This window comes from Stigmatopora nigra, chromosome 17 (assembly GCF_051989575.1).
Source record: "Stigmatopora nigra isolate UIUO_SnigA chromosome 17, RoL_Snig_1.1, whole genome shotgun sequence".
NCBI classification, from domain to species: domain Eukaryota; kingdom Metazoa; phylum Chordata; class Actinopteri; order Syngnathiformes; family Syngnathidae; genus Stigmatopora; species Stigmatopora nigra.
In genome coordinates, this window is record NC_135524.1 from 6,300,996 (window position 1) to 6,321,662 (window position 20,667).

Here is a 20,667-nt window from a genome sequence, read left to right on the forward strand (position 1 = left end):
TTATTACTTTTGGTTTACCTCTTGGTAATTATAGGATACTTATAAGATGACTTTCAGCACATTATGAGCCATTCTGGGCTCACTTGCTGTTGACTTTAAGACATTTCTAGGTCCCTTTCTGTTGATATTGCACCACTTTTTAAATGTTTTGGAGAATTTGACGGTCAATTGCTGTTGATTTTGAGCCACTGACGGATTAAAGAAATATCTTTTCTACATTATATTTAGATGATGAAACAATGGCCACCAGTAGAGAAACATCAAAAGTTAATTTAAAAATATTATTCTTATTTTTTGGGGGAATTGCACTTCTTTCTTGTCTCGTGACTACAGTATTTTCAGAGCATAGTATATGATCATCAAAAATGTCTGTATGAATAATTTCTCTGTACTTTAATTCCGGCAACACTCATCTAATGGGATTTGCCCCTTTCACAATTATGATGAAGTAGGCAAATGATTGTTTGAATGCTGTTACTCATCAGTCATATTAATTGCATTTGTATGCCACTAATGGATGGTATTTTCCCATGGGTAGACTTTTTTTAATTTTGTCCTAATTGGTATGTAGCCATACTTTTTATCTTCTTCTTTTCCCCTCTTCTGATGCAGCAAGCGTTTTGTGATGTAGCCAAGTTTGGCACTTGCTTTGACTACTTAATGCTATCCGTCAGTGGATTTGAAAAGGCTTCTTAGTTTCCAACCTATTGATCCACTAGCCGTTAAAGGTTGCATGGCTTAAGAAAGTCAACAACTCATATACAAGGATCAAAACCAACATATTTTAAAAACATTGATTTTGTTTTTAATGCCTTCCAGACAATTTGTAGGTGGAAGTTTTTTTTTTTTGGGGGGGGGGGTCAAAAAGGAAATCCAGCAACGTGTTATTTGAAGATTCATTTCACAAGAGTTTTCTTTTTTTCCACTTCAACGTATTACTTGGTATTTAGGGTCTGACAGCGCAGGGACAGTAAAAATACATTTAAGATATGAGAAATGCATTTAAGATATTAAGAAACAGCATTTTCCTCGATTACTCAGGTATGTTTAAACAATCCTTGTAATTTCAGTGTTATGGCTCAATAATATTTTCACAGTTCATGATTTTACTAGAAACTAGACTTTTGGTAAAATATTTACTGCTTCTATAAAAATAAGTTAAACAAATTAGAGCTAAACGATACTAATAGTATTTCTTAATTCATTACAGTGAAACAAAAAGGCAGAGATGCTTTCCTCTTGAATCTTTTAGAATTACAAGTCAATGTGTCTTGGCTTGGTACTTGCCCCCAATTTAATAGAATAACGACTGTGGTTCCCCATGACTGAGCGAGTTTTTTATTTTTTTAAATCCTCCGTTTTTAGAGTGATTTTTTTTTTTTTTTGCTCAGCAATTTCCGCCTACTGTTAATTTGCAACATACGTATTGTGTGAACTTAATGAGATTTGGAGGTTTTAATCAGGCTAATGGGAATTATTGCAATATAAGACTACAGTTTTGTTTCTCCTTTGCAGCTTTGGAAGATACTGTTTTTACAACCAGAGACTAATAGCCTTTCCCAATACAGTCATCCTGATTCAAGAATTCCATCTATTCTTAATCATGTATATTGTTTCGATCGGCAATTTCAGTTAAATATATCATCAGTCAAACAGTATCATTTGACAGAGGAAAAAAAGTTTATAGCTTTCAAGGGAATAGTGCAATAATTCATATATACATTTCATCCAAATTATTTTTGAAGGTTCCTCGCTTGAAAGGGCCTCATTTTGATCTTTCCCAGATGGACTTGTGAAATATATATCTGGCGAATAAATGAAACAGTCTGTCGGGGGTGTCAGGTTTGATTGGACGTCTACTAGTGACAAACTCATTTGAATTCATAGCGAAGGATGAAATGTGCCACACCATTGATTGTCTATTCGTTGTTTGGTTAAAATCTGGAACTACTCTTCAATGGAATTTAATTCTCTGTCTATGTTCGGAATGTCAGGTTTTTTCAACCTGCCTTCTGTGACTTGAGGGCTATTGCATATTTCAGCAAATGTAGTGCCTAACATCTTGAATTTTGAGGTTGTGACAACAAAAGCCTTTATTGTTCGCTTGTTTTTTTTTTAAATTTCTTTTTCAGACCAGATTTGTTCTACCTTTGAGAACTTCATACATTTCTCTGCAATCCGCATTTCAGTGATAGATGGTAGATGGTAGCGTTAGAACACAGAGATAGAAAAATCACCACACCCAGAGGAGCATTTTGTATGTTAATCTAACTCTTTAGTTTTTAATGAGTTCAAGAGAGCTGTTGCTTTGCTTAAAATAAAGTTACATTTTTTGCTTGAAATTAACATGAATGACTTGAAATACATATTTGATATCCTTCACAAGGACATGCATTTACAAAGGTTAACATGTGATGCCATTCTTGACAGGTTTATAGTTTTGGGAACTTCCCGATCCATGAAACCTGCAAATAACAGCACACCGAAATCTAGACACTGGATTTAAATGCAAAATCAAGGCACTATGTGGTATTTCCAGAGAATAGGATCACAAAGCTAATCCAATATATATTGTCTGCAGGCAAAGTTGGGTAAAAGTAAAATTGGTTGCCACATCTTTGAACTGTTATTTCATCAAAAAGCTATGCCTTTACCCAATTGTCACTAGACATGCCCAAAACTTGCACCACCTCAAGCCCTTTCTTAAGGACAAAACAGTAATGTGATAATACAAGAGTGTGGTAGCTAGGTTTAATAGAATAGAGCTTTGATTATAGTCATTCAACTTGGAATAAATTAAAAAATAGATATTTCATGCTAGGGAACAGTGTTATATGAGTATTCATAGGACAGTTGGATTTCATTATTAATAGACTTGTTCTTACCATTAACATTTGGCAGGCTGCCGTAGATGCATTTAACATTATCGTTAAGTAGCCTGGGAATATTGCTTTATGACCATTCTGAAAGAAAGGTGATATCCTTTCAGGCATACGTTAGCCGCATACCTGACAGCTATTTGAGGGGATTAGGATCGGAAAATGACTTTATATGATTACTATGTTTTAGTGACATTGACAGTGGGAGAAGGGCAGTCCATTTTGACTGTAAGAATGTTGATTTGCCTCTCCAAGTCGAAATGGATTGGAGAGTTGGAGCCGTTAGTGGCACTGAAACATGAGGCTTCCCTTGAGTTTAAATTAACTGTATCTTGTTGGTTGATTTATATTTGTTTTATTGTGCGTCACCGCCATTACAATTCTTAGTGAGACATGAAGTTTTTGTCGTATAATTTTGTCGTTTGTCAAGCGTATGCAGCCAATAGAAATCAATGCACCATTCAAGTGAATGCAAAGAAATCTACTTCCAAGACTGTGATCCTTTTATTGGAGATTCAGCTTCAAACAAAATCATGGGCAGAAGGCACAGAGGGGAGACAATTCAGGGAAGAGGAAAATAGAACCACACTGTAAATGTGCATCATAGTGGAAGGCTCCTGTTTGCCACTTAGAAAGGCAGACACCAGTTTTCATTCGCTGGTGTCTTCCCACTTCAAGTGGATTGGATAGCCAAATAATTATTGTGGAGCCATTGTGATTTGAAAAATATCGAAAATGTCCATATTTAGTTTTAAAAATTATACCCGTTTTCAACATTTTAGTCTATATACTTAAATATATTTCTGGCAGTTCTGGAAAAAGCGTATCAGGCTGCAAAGTGGAGCCACTTGTGGTCAAACTGTAAGTTCAAATACTGTATGCCTATTTTTAGAAACTCATTTTCTACCGTGTCTTTCTTGCCCACTTTCCACCTTCTCATTAGAATCTAAAAAAGAAAATGTGACCTTTTTGCTTTCCATTTTTTTCCTCAATCCAACATTTCCATTTGGGGTAAAAATAGGGGCATATGGCTGAGAACCTTTCATTTCTTGGACAGGTATAGAATAATGTCTTTACCTGTCCCTGCAACTAGTACCTTCTAGTTTTATTAAAAAATTCAGATTGAAGTAGGCTTGTTGGACAGAATAACAATCGATTTATTATCTTTGAAGATGACTGTGCATTATTTTTCAGTTTTTAATCACTTTTTTAGGGCCATTTGTCAATTACATGTACATAAGTAGATCGTTGTACCTGGCTCATACAGTAATCAAACTAGATGTGTATTCCTGGTAACGGCAGCCAATGAGTTAATGGTAAAACTGTGTAATTTTACATATTTTTGAGTTCTAGCAGTGACTGCCCATTCAAGGGAAGGTAAATTCAGTGCAAGTGCAGAATTGTCTAATTAGCCAGCATTATTAGGAAAGGGTTTCTTAAACACATTTTCTGAAAGAGGCCCCTTACGAAAGAGTTACTTTAGTTGTGTTTAATTTCACACTTGATAGGTTGGCAAGCACTTAAACCTTAGACCCAAGTATTTGTATACAAGCAATTGCATAGTCAATATTCCATAATAAGCCTTATTCACATTCTCTCTTTCCGAATATTCTGAACTTGTTCCAATGCCAGAATAGTATTGATCAGAATACTTGAGTTTCTGCTGATTGTTAAATTGCGGTTTTGTTTCCCTATAAGTCAAAAAAAAATACTATATAATAACACTAACCTAACACTCGATTGAAAAATATATAATCAAGAGAAAAAAATCTTATTAAAAAACAATTTTGAAAGCACTAAAGCAAATATATTAGATTAGATTATTTGGAACTAAAACTGAAAATAATAGATAAAAATAAAGTAAATGCCAATTAATAACTATAAACATCTGAGCTTGAGCCGTAATTACAATTTGTATCCTGTAAAACTCAAGTGGATTTCATAGTCACTTATTTAAGGGTGTGATGAATAATGACCAGTTCAAGGCACTAATGAGTTGCAATAAATTGGGCAAAAGACAGGTTGAGACTGTAAATTTAAAAAAGAAAAATTGAGCTGACATGCAATGACCACAAGATTTTGACGCATTACTTTCTGTCTACTCCAAAAGAGCATTGGATGCTTATATAAATTATGTTGATTGCTGTGGTACCCCATCAATATAAATTCACTACTTGGCTGGAAAAGTATACCGTGACATAGTTAATAGACTATGTAAACCGCCAATATTGACTGCATGTCCCTACAGTTCATTTATTAGGAGCAAATCCAAGAATGGTGATATTTGTTTATTTTATGTAACATTATTGCTCATTACATTTTATGAAACAATACTTTACTATTTTGAGTGCTCACATGAGTCATTCTTTTGTGTCAAGCCACAAAATCTCCACGGTCCCTCACAGTTTTCCGCTTATCTTTTTCTCTTACTTTTCATTTTCATTGTCAATGTTGTCAGCATATACAGCTGCGGGTTTATAGAATACATTTTGATGGTGAAACTGTGCTCCTATGCTGATAATAAGCCTCTTAGGTAAATAAACTATCACAAGAAGTTGACTTGTGTCCCCAACCTGTCATATTATTTAGTGTCAAGAGGGACCACAACAAAAAGGAGCATTCAAGGAGAGAGAGATTAAGGTCCTGTGAGAGTTATTTGGTCCTACTCATATTTTTTCTATCAGTTTCGCTAAGGGAATTGGCAGGATTTTAAAGACTACCCATATTTGGATTGGCGTGAACTGACCATTATGAAGCTTTTGTGGATAGATGTATAAAGATTTAAATTTAACTGGCACTGTGTAATTATGTTTCACTGCCATAGGCAGCGATATAGGTCCATTTGACTGGGGGACTGGCAGTGATCAAACAATAGACATCCAATTGATTTAATCTGAGAAGACTAGCCGTGAATGCTTATCGGTCAGCGCCATTGGAGACGCAAGAAGTCCAATCAATTTTAACTGCTAGGGGAAAAAGAACGGACCCAAAAGTGACCCAGAATTAATAGAAAGTAAAAATTTGCATGACGTGACTCATGGGAGGGCAAAGGAGACAGTTGTTTTTCTATTATCGCTTGTTTCATATTCTATGAGAACACTTGTTGTATATGCACCAGACAGTGACAACAAATTTGCTTTTTACTCATTTTCAAGCTCTACAGCTGTGGTGTGCATATGTACAAATGTGAGTTGAGTGCTGATACTTAGATGATTTGAGCAATTTAACAGTGCTAGACAGCAACCGTTTATTCAAGAGCTTGCTGCTGCTGTCGTTATCACTCTGAATGAGCTCAAGGTTTGGAAATGAACACACTTACGTAGCCCAAAATGTTGAGATTGGCATCCATACTCTACTTCACACAACCAAAATAGGGGAATGAGTCGTGAGTATGGTACTGACTTTCCAGTCTGCTCTATGTCTGATCCATTAGAAGCCAGAACATTTGCTAACTGACTTCAACTCCCTATTTCTTACACACAAAAAAGCAAGCTGAAAAAACGCCAGCTTAGATGGGAAGTGTGAATAGGGCTATTAACTTTCCTCTTGCCTCCATAAAACTTCATTACTTTTTACTATGAGCCTTGATCTATGGCTGCAGATGTCCTGGATGTAATGTCCTGTACCTTAACTCCTTAAGCGCTATGGATAATGATAAACGCCCAATCATGTGGCTGTTTTCAACCTACTGTGAATATAAATTGATCCTGTCACCTTTGACCGCGTGATCCCAACATTTAATCATCTCATCCGTTTCCTATAACAACCATATCATACAGGAGTTTTAATTGAGTCCTTCATTATTTTTTGCATTTTGACAAATACGGGCCAAATACATAAATTCCCATGAATTTTAACACGGTTATCAATAGTAGACGTCCAATCAATTTTAACTGATGCATCTGGGAGCTAATAAACATTAGGTCAGTCCAGTGTCAAAACCTATCCTAAACCTTTCCTTTTCACAGAGAATTTCAATATTTGCAGTACAATTTGTGAGAAATGTTCTTTCTCTTTAACTGAAACTGCTTATAGGCTCTTTGCTGTGTCTCATTAAGTAGAATTAGTTGTGAAACATTAGGTACTTTATTAGGTTAAACCTCCATGGTCTTGAATTCTGAAATGAATATATAAAATGTTAAGTGGTATGATTTAAGTCCAAGTATGGAGATTTATTTCCCCACATTCCGCCAAGCCCTTGTTGGTATCTGGTGAAGGTGGCATAATTTAATACTCAAGTAACTTTTTTGTTGTTTGATTTTTTTTTAAATCACTTAGGCCCTCTACTGATTAAAAAATAATTTCAACACTGGCCCTGGCTTTACTATATTTATCAAAAAATAATATATGTATATAATTGTGAAACCAAGTCTAGGTGATGGATTAAAGTGAAACAGTGAAAAATTATTGCAATAACAACATGAATTTACATCCAGTAAAATTTGCCATTTTCTTCCTTGTAATTGTAATGAACACATCACTCATAAGTCTTCAAGAACCAACAGGAACTTCACTGAAATCAATAAAAAATTATCCAAACTGTATTTTAACGGACCCCAAATCAACAGCAATGTAAGTGCCTTAAAATTAATAAGGGCCCAAATGTAATAATTCTTCTTGTCTTTGACTGTCTGTAAATGCTCATCTTATCGTTTCAGTGTAGGACATCCACTATATTTGGATAAGGAGTAAATTAATTAGCCTATTTAACTCGCAAATGTTCTGGATATGCCATCAATGGCAGCCAATATCAACATTTCTATTTTGTATACATAAGCCATGTTCTGTTTCACTTGGATTGCTAATTAAACATACCCAACCGTTTTCTTTGTCAGGGTAATTGATAGAAAAGGCCAGGTTATTGATGACAAAAGGTCAATGAGGTGGAAATTGTTGCCAGGAACAAATCATATTGACTAAATGAGACAATTTGCATGCTGGCTCATTTTATTACTTTACTTAAGTATTGGTTCATGACTTTTTCTCAGCAGAATCAGAATCCAATGATTTGAAAGAGTGCTTGAGATAAACATCCTTAAGTTATTAAAGTAGTTATGATTAAATTAAAATTGAAGTAAAAAAATACATAATTAAAGTTAGATTGGGTAGTACATTTGTTTATCATGCGACCCTGACAAGGAAAAGTTTTTTCTTTCAATTTTCTGAGCGGGTTCATCTTCACTAGGGTCGCTTTTTATATGAGCAAGGTTTACACAGGTAGCCAAACTAAAGGATTAGCCTCTCTTAATGTTTTCTTTTTTATTTATTACAGTGTGTCCACCCCTGTTGACACTGGGATATGACTGTGGACATGCTTTATATTATGCTAAAAGACACTTAGAAAGATATGGAATCAACCAAGGTCTTGTTAATGGGATTGCAGTGCTTTAGAAGATGCCTTATGCACTCAGTGGATAAGGAGATTGTTTATTCCGTTAATATGTCACTTTAAATACATTAGTAGTAGGAAGCTTAGCTTTTGTTGTTTTTGGCACTTTGCCCCACTAATCCATGAGAGCACAGTAGATAACGTGTGTGTATAGATTTGTGCATAAATTAGGCCAGAATAGTTTTTCAAACGTTGGTTAATGATGCTTATTACCTGTTGTAAACCAGCATTATGTTTTGAATGAATTACAAAGGACATACTGCGGAGAAGCCGCCATGTGCCATGTGTATGGAATTTAAATGACCGAAATGACCTTGAACAATGGGGACATGTGCACATAACCATTGCAAAGCATCTTGTGGGCGTTTGGTCGAGATCTTTGAAAACTTCCCATTGTTTTGATGCATACATGTATGAGAGGGTACTATAGTATTTAGCAAAAATATTTCTACTTCGTGCCGCTTCTGATTATACACCATATAGTTTTACAATGTTGACATCTAATTATATTGGGATTAAAAGATGGGCATTCACGGCCAGTCCTCCCACTTTGAATGCATTTAATGAAAAAAAAATATATATATGTACATTTATATTTTTATATTATTGGTGATGGCAGGCATTTGATGCAAACATTTCTTTTTCAGGCACCTGGTGTTAGAGGCAGACCTTGGTTCAGTTTTGTGAGTTTCCTTTCCCTTTCTTGTTGAGGCCATCTCTTAAATTATGATTGCTTTTCTGTCTGACGTGCCCAGCTCTGCAGCCAAGGAGCTGGCGTTCAGATTGACTGCAGTTGGTACTGAAGTGGGGATTGAATGTGGGCCCCCATGATAAGATGGGAGTGAGCACTGGTTAGCAGAAATAGATTTTTCTGCAAAATTACCATGGAAAAGTGTGCATATTTTTTCATGTTACAAGAGACTGTTTGAAATAGTCCACTCTTAGTCTGCACCAAACAGTATTATATTAATACAAATGGCATCATATATATATATATTAAAAAACAGTGAGGCTATGTGTATCTATTTTGTTATTAATTCGCAACAATTGGCTTCAATGGTTTTAAAGTCAGTTGACCTTAAACTCCTTGGCTACAATTGACTTAACTACATATCCTCTTCTCTTCGCGATAAACATTTTTAAACTTACTTAAAGAAGATAAAAAGAGCACATGGTTAAAAGAGCACATGGTTGGATGTCCAACACCTTCAATGACAGAGTTAGTACACTAAAATGTGAAAAAAAACACCTTACTTTATTTCCAGCAAGTCACTCCCACTGGGGACTGCTATCACTTAACTGCAACAGAGAGTGAAGGCTATATTGGAAGAATATTTGGTTAAAAACTAACACGTAACATGACACCGTCAGAAATGACTGACGTTCCGAGAATTGGCAATATGAAGCCAGGATGGAAAGGACATTTTCCATTACTATGTCATCTTGCTTTGCATTTTCCGTTCCTTATTGTGACCAAACTGTCTGCGTCCGTCTCTGCTTTCTTGGTCAATTTTTCACACCGCTTCCTCCACCTCAAATGAATTATTAAAACTTCACTGGGTTTCTGTGCTGACAGGATTCAATGCTATAGGCAGACTCAACCTGCAAAAAGATGCTGTGCCACGTATTGAATGACACACAGTAGAGTGCCCTCGGGCTTCCAGCTTTCATCCCGGTAAACGCCGATGATGCGGGCTTGTTGCCGAGTTGACAAACTGTCACGGAGCTGTCGGCCTTGAACAATCAGTAAGCGTGTCAGTGCAATGATCACCTTCTACGTAGAGAAAGCAGATTTGTTATGTGCGGGTGGACAGTGAAGTGTTCTCACATGCCTAAACCGCAGCGTCAGTCTTGTCTAGACTGTCTATCAGAACAGTCGGGGTGGCGGGACCCCAATCTTGACAGTTTTTTTACAAGCCCCCTGATAACCCAGGGCTATGTCTAATCTTAAGAGAAATGTGGTGAAAATGGTCCTAATTTGAACCGTCTGCATCACTGTGCAAACAGGAGAAGTGCACTTCTGAAGGTCAATTTGAAATGAGGGACTTCGGTATCTCCGCTCTACTAGGTTTAATGAAAATTGACCTTGGTTTTGAAGTTGCAACCCCTGAGAGTTGCTATTGCTTTTGTGTATTTTACTGACACTTGATAAAGGATGTAGGGCTAGGAATACTAATGGATTATTCAATCATTAAGAATTGATCAACTGGAACTGATTGCTTAATAATTGCAAGTGGCAATATGACTGCAGCAAGGAGAAGCACTATTGATTCACCTAACTCATTTACTCTCTAATGAAAACAATACAACAACTGCTTTTAAAACAACCATTTTTGTAAAACCATGAGATTTTTTGAAAAACAATAACTAGTTGACGATCAATTTAAACTGGGAGGCCTGTCGGCCCTCACTCTTGAAATGGATTGGCTGTCCATATGATTTGAACATGTCTGACGTTGTGGATCTGTCACAACATCAGACATGTTCAAATCATGTTGCAGATAAATTGCACTATCGCCCTGCGACATCTCATTATGATATAATACATTTTGGGGGCATTCTGGTGTAATTTACTCTACATCTTCAACCTGTTGATTTTTAGGGAATTTGTTGGGTGCTTTCTATTTATTGATCACTTTGTGTTGATTACGGGTACGTTTTTGGGTAACTTTCTGTGTAATTGCAATTGTTATCAAAATTGATAACCACCAATGGAGTTACATGAAGAGTTCTTGAAAAAAAACATGTATTTCTTTACTTGTATATGTGGTATCATATTTGCATTTTTTTAGTGTATATAATAGTTTGAAAATGTTAGTATCCTTAAAACAGCACTAATGACACACACAGACACACCCACACACACACACACGCACACACACACACACCTATTTTTATCTTTAAATCACTTACAGAACTTCTCATTACCAATTCGCTACATAAATACTACATCCAACAATTTTACTTGTCGACATCTGTGCATTTGAATTTTCTGCAAAACTTTGTTCCCTCTTCCCCACTCTCACGAATCAGTTCTAATTTGAATCAAAGTGACAAGTTGTTTAAAGCCATCTGAGCAATGTTCTGTAGCAAATTTGACACGAGTGTTAAAAGTTATAGGCCAAGGGTACATCTCACTAGCATAAAGTGCTTCTTTTAATGGGGGTTGGAAAAAAGACCAGCTGGCACCCTGCTAATTCAGAAGGACAGGGGAAAAAAAGCAGCTTTTCTGGCGGGGGTTTCAAGTTTTATGATCTTCAGACGGCATATAATTTTATCATACGTTGTTGTCAGCAAAAGCGAAGAGAGTCTAACAGATTTATTACCGTGGCAGAAAGTGCACCTTCTCAGCATTACAAGGACTAAAAGGTGATTGCTTGAAAAGTATGGATTTCCCATTTTACCAATAAATCTTAAAGTATGACCTGGACTTCTGGTTTTACAGGTTAAGGTTGACCTGAATGTTTTCAACTTTTAAAGATAGTGCTGGTACACTATTTTATACTGCCTGTAAACCTTACATTCTTCTCATTTTCTGTTGCCACACTTCTGTATAAATGACGGACTAACAGACCGGAGGGCATAAAGTTGACTTGAGGACCTTACACCTTTAGAGGCAGAATGACACTTGAAAGAAATTTCTGTAAAAGCAAGGCTTTTCATGATTCACACTCTAATATTAGCATGTCTTCCCATGGAGCTTTGAAAGGGCATTGATGGCAATACGGTGAAATTGTGGAGAGAATCTTGTCACTTTCTCATTCCGTATATTGTTGACATGACTCCACTTCAGGTTGGACATGAGTTTTAGCTACCAATGGACAAACGTACTTAAGATGTTACTGCTTTTTTTGTTTTGTCTTTGTTGTTTCTTCTCTTTTGAAAGCATCTAAACATATTGGGGATGTGTTTGTTCTTAGGAACCCAATGGGGTATATTTATATAATAAGTATCATGTTTTTTTAATTGTGAAATTAGATTTTGGACTTTGCGGTCAAGGCCGACCTTCTTTATGTTCTGTAGAGAGTTCAGCTTCAGCCTGTATAGCACACTAGTGGTTGCTTTTAATGTCGGTCGCTTATTTGGTTGAACGCATTCCAGACTCAATGTTTCTTACGAATGTGGTGAACGAATAAATAATGGTGTTTCTCTATAGTATATATAGTGCCTTTTATTTAGGGAATTTTACTAGCTAATGAGCTCCATGAATTTAGATGTAAATACATTGTGGACACCTGACATCTGATATAGGACCAAATATGCTTTTCACGGTCATTGTTTTTGCTAAAAGTCAGTGGTAATCCTCGTCATTCTGATTTTAATAGATAATCTTGGTTGTTTTCTGACAAAACTGACTCCCACCATCCACCCCGCCTGCATCTCACGGCAGATCTCTGCTAAGCCTCCCTGGTATCGAAGCCTAGAGTCAGGAGGTTAATAACAAGCCACATTTGGCACCGTTCTTGATTTGCTAGCTGCCCTGCTGATGGATGCCACGAGATGTCTGCCACCTTGTAAGCCACGTGATAAAATACCAGCACACGCACAGCCAGGTCACATTTACCAGGCTGAAGCCTTTTCATTTACATATTTGCCCTTTCTGAAAGGCTGAGGTTCAAGTTTTTTTTTTTTTTTTTGCAAACGACAAGAGCATCAGATATCATATGAAAAAATTTGATTCCTTCATTATATTTTATGCTCGAAGTACATTTTGATGCAATCAAACGTAGAAACATTTCTGACTAATACTGAGCAGCATCTTTATCCGCATGCAAATTTTGCACGTGGTGAGGTTTGACGGTAATTCTTCCTGAGCAAACGTTGTGACTGTTGAAATCAGCTTATTCAAATGTTCCTTGGCTGGTGGGGTAATTTTCTGAGTTTGAACCAGGGTTGAAAGATTAATCCATTTTACATCACAGTAGTATCTTAAGACATCTCAATTTGCTCAGGACGTATTAGGGTAACGGATGAATTGTTTATTTCAGCCGCTAGGAGGAATGAAGCAATATTTATTGGTTTGATGGCTCCATGTAATTTGGATGGATTGGAAATCACACTGTAGGGCCGGAAAAAATAAATCACAATTTGATTTTTTTTTTAAATCATTCAGTCTTATTAACATTCGAAAAATCTGTCCCATTACAATTTAACTCTTATGAAGCATAGTTAAATGTCAATTTCTAAACAGAATCTCTTGTGTTTGTGTTTGCTTTACAGAGATTTCAGGTAGAGGGGAAGATATTGCCCAAGTGCACTGGAAGCAGCAGTGGCTAGAAAACGGGACACTTTACTTCCACGTCTCCATGTCAGAGTCAGAAACAGCGGTCCAGACCACGCAGGCCTCTGCACGGGAGCCAGTATATGTCACACATGAACATATGCATTTATTGCACATCTCGGTTATGGTGAGTAGAAAATTACTTTCAGTATAAGTAAGATGTAATATTTGTTGCACTTTTTCCCTCGTGTGATAACACAATCAGAATTCATTCATCTTACAAAGGTTGTAGGGGGTCTGGAGCCTACCTCAACTAACTAAAACCACAGAGTGTAGTTTGCCTTTCACCTGAAGTCATCTGGGTTATGCTCCAGCAACCCCCGCAACCCTTCCGAGGATGCACGGTATGGAAGTTGAATGAATGAATTATTTTTCGAATGAACTAGTTTGGATCCAGTCCGCTACTATGTCAACACAAAAGTGAATCAAGTCATCTCCACCTGTTGTACACCACTGTGTCATTTCATCCCACATTTTGTTTTTCCTTGTAGCTGAAAACGTGTTTGAGTGGGTGGGGAACGGCAAGGAGGAAGGTGGGTGTGAAAGAAGAGAGTTGAGAGAAAGATTGCTTGACTGACAGTTTACTGCCTAGAAGAATAGAGTCCTCAAACTGCAGTCTGGCCCCAAACTGACAGTTGCAGACATAATGATGTTCACTCGAATAGCCAGAGAACACCTTTGGGCTGGTAGGCCAAACAGCCACATGTTAAGATTCCGAGTGCCTCTGTGTGATTCTTCTTGGGAATTCAGACCTTATTTCTGAATTGGAATTTTAACACTCTTGCACAGTGTTACTTTTCAAAGTTGCTGTCACAAGAAAAACACTGATGCACCAAATTGGGACGTTAAAAAAGATCGCCTGTGGTCCAAGTATACAGAAGAACCTTTGACAAATATGTTCTTTTTCTGACACCATCGAGAAAAGACAAAATTCAAAGCGTTGTCACTAATCAACGATACAACAGTAACGGTCAGAACTGTGGGGAAACTGCTGTATTTTTTCCCCTAACAGTCCGAGTTGTGCCAAGAACATTTTATCCTTGTTGTTCGTATCCTTGTACCCTGCAATTGGATGGCCCCCGATTCAGTGTCCCCTGCCTGCTACCCATAGTTAGCTGGGATACGCTCCAGCACCCCTGTGGCTCTTGCGAAGATAAGTGGTGCATAAAATCAATTAAAAACAATTCCATGTCCTACAGTTTTTGTCAAATTCACATTTAAATGAGATCAAGAGATACAAATGTTATTAGCTTTTTTTGTAGATTAAAACATTCAATTGCACAAACGACTGAAAGCACCTCCCCAAATAATTTCAATTGCCTCATTCATTATTTCCAGTGATGCTATGTACAACACCCACAAAAATGTCATTAACTTTGAGTAAAAGTAAAAATTGCAAAGTGAATTGGGCAATTGTAATTGTCCTTTTTTTTTGTAAATAAATCATATCGCTTCATTTGCTCGAGTTGCCTAACCGTCCACAGCCATTTTTTTTTTTTACCATTGAGCACATGTAGTGCCTATGGATAGGAGAATATTATCAACCAAGCGCGTCCTACACCCCTGAAATGGCCTTCTTATAATTAAACAGTCATGGGTGATGTATGGCGGTCTGGTCATCGTGGAAGAAGAAAATTGCGGAATTGGCGGCCTGAAGAGATGAATGTTCGGCACGCTACTTTTTTTAATTGCCCTTACTTTTAATTGTTTTAGTCACCTTTGTACACATACAGTTTATTACACCATATGTCTAATTAAAAGTGCACAATGCGCTCTTTTCTTCATACTAGCGTTAAAGCTTTTAGACGAAGAGTTATTTGATGCATTATTTGCGCTTATTGTTGTAATATGGTGGATTAATGTGCACTTGCTTGAGGGAAGCTTTTATCTTGAGTATTCGGGGTAACTGGAATCAAGGCAGTGACTTAGTGACAATTAGCGGCTTTTAGCCTTGACTAAATAATTTTCTCAGTGGTAAAATATCGTCTTTAGTCATTTACTACTTTCTACCTTCTCACGTTCATGCCAAGTATTAGGAGAGTTAAGGCAGTGTTATTTTGTTATTGCTTCATACTGAAAGCATTTGGCTACCTGGCAACTGCAAGATAAGAAGAGAGAAGATCAGATAGTCCGTTGTAGGTGTGTACGGGAAACAAGGTGGGGAATCAAGCACAGTGATTTGGTACCTATAGTTACAAAATTAATTGGTCCCAGAGGTGGTTTCGTAACTTACATCTTTGTACAAACTATTGTTAAGCATTGTTCTTAAAATAGTGATTTGTTTCATGGAATTCAATTAAATGAGAAGAGTTACTAGAGTTCACCATTTTGTATTTTTTTTATAGAGCCACTGATGATTCATGAAGAGAAGAGATGATCAATGCATGGTTGATGTGCAGCCACTTTATGGTAAAATACTGCAAACAGGCGGCATAATTTTGCTTACGATGGCAGATGATCATTTCAGTACTACTGTCATTACTGGAAAAACTTGCAGGGGTGTTTGTTGGTTTTCAAATATATGGTAAATATTGCTCTTTTAGTTTAATGGCCTTGCTGGATCATTATTTGTCCAGACTAAGTAGCGTTATATGAGTTACGATTAAAGTTTTTGCGACACTCGTAAAGGCCCCTTGACTATGACGTGCTATTGTTTGTGTCATCAATCTCACTAGCTGTCGTTAAATTGCTATTAGGTTTAATCATCCGCTTTCGGTCGAGGTTTTTTGCTTGAGTGATTGCTCTAAAAAAAACGTCACCTTCACTTACCTACAATTTCTTGTCAACACTCACAGCAGTCAAGGTTAGTCTGGCCTGCATTGTTCTACTTATTATCTGCACAGGAGACAATGGAGAATTGCTATTAACTCTTTGTGTGTCATTGACGGTGATAAATGTCAAATCATCTGGCCCAGTATGAACAGAAAATGTAATTGTTGCACTTAGTCAATGGAAAATTTATTTCCATTCGATATCATTCTTGCTAAAGTTGATCATAGTTAACGAATGAGTCACAAATAACTTAATGTGCTTATTGTACGAGATTATTATGTTGACCCACAATTTGTCAAATCTTATTTTGATAGGTGCAAAATATGCATTCTTGGCATTGAATTGGTTAATAGTGGATTGCTCTACGGAACCCCCAACCCTGGTGAGGATTAGCACATGTGAAATGAATGTATTAATAATGCACAGAATTGCAATTAATCTATGGAGTAATTCTATATAGTTTATATAATTTATAATTCTAACATTGTCAATGGGAGACACTGAATTCTGATTGTAAACCCATTTTTCTCCTGTATGGCAGTCCATAATCATTTTATGCTCGCGACGCTATGAACTTGGAAGACATTGCTCTTCTTGATTTACATTACCTTTGTGGAAAATAGTTCTATCTTTATAAGAAATTCCCCCCATAAATGGCTCATTGTACAATTTCATTTTTTTAAGGCCCTACTTACAAATTGCAAGATCTTGACTGTCATGAAGTGATGAAAGAATCTCTTCAATGTGCTTTGAGCTTCTAATAGAAAAGCAGCAGAAATGTTCTCTCCTTTCTGCAATGTGTGATATAACAGCAGCTCTCATCCATTGAGAGTTATTTTTTGGAGGTGGACCTCTCCCTGGGCTCCTATTGGAAGTTACTGAGGCTATTCGAGGACAGGTCATTTCTCATTACAGATCCATTAAAGACATCGGAGTACTGGCCCTACTTTGATCTTTAAATGTCCCCAGTTTTATCATCATTGGACGACTAGTGCTGTCAATGGCAGCCAAGGGATATTTATGTGGACATTTTTATGTTTAACTTTTTTTTTCTTTCAAATTAATTTTCAAAGTTGAAAAAAATTAATAAGACCCGCATGACTCGGAGAGCAGCAATCTGTATGTCAATGGCATTTACAAGGCTGCATATAAGAAGCTTTGACATTTAGATAATGCCTCACATTTGCTTCTTGGCCTGTTCAAGTCTTTACTTACCAACCCCCCCCCCCCCCCCCAGGAATGCCAGATTACTAAGCACCTTTGCCTAAAAGTAATGTAGGATTTTTATTTTTATTTTCTTAAAACAAGGAATTGATCATGCTTAAACTGTAAGTATATTGTACTTCCAATACAATGTGATATACAAGCCTCACAATAACGATCATCTCACAATATGATGATAGAACAATTACTGATACATAGGTCAGGAAATCAAACTATTCTACCATACATTTAAATAAAACATTAAATGATTATTGCACACCTCATGATTAGAAGTCAATAATTTACAATGTCAGAGGGTTAAAAAAATAAAATATAGTGGGCATGCATTCAGTTAAATTCCCAAATCTGCAACTGTTAACCTAGTCATGGTAAGGACGTGGCGAAAAAAAACCAAACCAAACAAACAAAACAAAAACTTCATATTTTAGGTAACCACCAGTGTGCACTTTGGTGACATTTCACTGTGATTAGAATGACAAAGTCAATATTTATGGCTGTGTCACAAAAGGCCGCGGCTCCAGCGTGTTGATAACGAGGCAATAAGAGAGCCCGGGCAATGAGCCCCTTGGGGTGGCTGACTGATTGAGAAAAGAAAAGGGCAGCGTCTGTTATTGCAACAATACCAATGCCGGAGATGAAAAAAAATACACCTTTAAACGCTCATGGGTGCAATGGCACACAATATGTGATTAACAGTTTGAATCCGTGACTAGACCTTCTTTGCGGTGACTTTGAAAGTGATTTATATAATTGCTTTTGGCTTTCCCTCATGATCCGTGACCTACTCTTCTTGATGCTAGTCTTGGCTGACCTTTTAGCATTAACGCATCCTTTTCAGGCAGCTGTGACTTGGATTGCCTATGGCTGTAATATTACAGTGGTACCTCTACTATATCTATATGTATGTATGCGTGTGTATGTATATATATATATATGGAAAAATGATTAAAAATTATACATTTTTACATAGCTTCAGGTAAGTGACTCTGGCTTCCTAGCCAACAAAAAAATTGGGTTAAAGGTGTGTTTTTTTTCTTTATTTGTTTTACTTTACAAATAAACTGACTACAGGCTGTTGCTCAGTGAAGTCCAATCTATACATTTTCAGTCAAGTACACCCTAAGGCAGGAATCTGACTTTTAATTGTAATAACAAACTACTTCAGGCTTATATTATGCAGTGGGGTAAACACCATTGACAATGAAAATAAAATACAAATGTAATGTTAATATATTTTGCAATTAGATGTTTGTAGAGGCCATATTGTTCACTGCAGTAATGTTTTGTTTTCACTTTCCTTGTGGTGCCAATTAAGGGTGAAGACACTTAAAAATAGTATAAAGCAAACAGACAGTTTAATTTATATCACACTTTTTTGCTAAATAAATATGAGCTCGGCGTGGCAATTATTGTGAATTAGAAAATCAACAATGGATTCAGAAGTCAAGCACGTAGAAATAAATATTGATGTGTTCTCTGCCACATTGCGTTATTATATTAGTTGCATAAATAAAACTTTACACAGTCAAATAAGAAGGCTGGAATGTGACATTAAAACATTCAAGCTGGGTTTGAAAGATTGGACCATTGAATTGCCAGCTTGTTGCAAAGAATGTTTACTAAAAAAAAATGTCATTTCCATTTAATGTTTTACTTACATATTGAAAGCATAAAATATAAACATATTTGCTGCAGGGGAAAAATAGTTTTACGAGCAATATTTTTATGATAACATTTTTTCTCTGGATGTTTTCACAAAATATGACTCAATTATCATTTTTACAACATTTTCTTGTAATGGAATTTTTTTATGGAAAACAAACATGTTAAAATGTCTTTTCTTTTTATTACTGGTAGTTTGGTGATCATTTTGCTTTTTTAAAGTGGAACCTGTATTTTTCTCATCAATTGTTGCATGTGGAACAATTAAGGTCAAGGCAACAGTACTTTTTTCACTTATGTTTGTAAAATTCAGTCCTATACTGTTGACGACTAGCTGACAGAAATGGTAGAAATATTGGAAGGATACAGAGAAACACAATGAAAATGGGTCAGTTATTAAATGGATGTTATTGCTGCCGCATCAGCTGTCCCTGAGGACCATAAAGGCTTATTCCACATTTCTGAACTCTGTAGTCACAAACTGTGTTCAGTTGTATTATTTTTCTCTTTGTCCTTTCACCATTTGAAAGATTTCCCTCCCTGGACAAACATGGTATTAACTCTCTCAATGCCATTGACGTTGATAAACATCCAATCGATGAGTTTATCACTTGTAGATGCCCAATCAATTTTAACTGGGAGGGATGGGACTGTGAAAACAAGATTAATTGGAATATTATTTGACAGAAATAAATGATAATTCCATTGCGTCCAGTCGTCTAAAATCCTCCATGGTAACAAATTTCTGGTGACTTGAGATTGTTCAAAAAATCACAAATGATTTTAGCAATTAAATATTGTTGACAGACACAATTCAATACTTTATACAACCCTATTCTTCACTCAGGAAGCTGTAAGTGGTAAAATGTGGGATGCATGCCAACTAGCTTCCGCAGGATATAGTACTATCTCCCTTTTAAAATCATGGCAAGTAGACTTTAAACCGGTGAAGAGTATCTTTATAGATGCAGTTGGGGTTATTTGGAGTTAGGTGGGCAATGCTCTGCAACCAATGAGGGAAATTAAGCTCTCACTCCTGCCCCAAGTGTACGATTCTCCACATATCAATGCTCAGCGAGTGGCAAAATACCTGCTTTGCAAAATGCACAGCTGTTGCCTGTAAATGCTGGCGCACTCATTCATTCTAAACAAAGCCTAATTCTCATTCAAATTGAAGGTTATATCAATCTAGATAAACACAGTGCAGTGTTATGCATGCATCACAAATCCAACGACTGGAATGTTTTGCCCAAATGATTAATTTTTGTGAAAGGAGAAGTCATTCTAGTTCACTGGTGGATTTTTATTTTTAACAGAAAATGCAAATAGGAAATCATATCAGAAATGTAATGGAATAACATTTACTGACTGTGAAATCTATGTAGCTTTTTATATTTGTTAAGGCTGATTTAGGGATCAAGTGAGGTTTTATTATTAAACTATTTTTTTAAGGCGTATTT

The 20,667-nt window shown here is 36.5% G+C and overlaps 1 protein-coding gene across 5 annotated transcripts in view; it reads left to right on the plus strand.

Moving 5' to 3' along the window:
• Window positions 1–20,667, plus strand: part of astn2 (astrotactin 2) — a 121,216-nt gene that overhangs the window by 9,224 nt on the left and 91,325 nt on the right. For all 5 annotated transcript variants that reach the window (XR_013329353.1, XM_077736935.1, XM_077736936.1 and 2 more), the window contains exon 2: window positions 13,489–13,676. Coding sequence is in view for 4 of the 5 variants with exons in the window: in XM_077736935.1 (XP_077593061.1) it covers window positions 13,489–13,676 (188 nt within the window). In the remaining variant the exon portion in view is untranslated. The remainder of the gene's footprint in view (window positions 1–13,488; window positions 13,677–20,667) is intronic.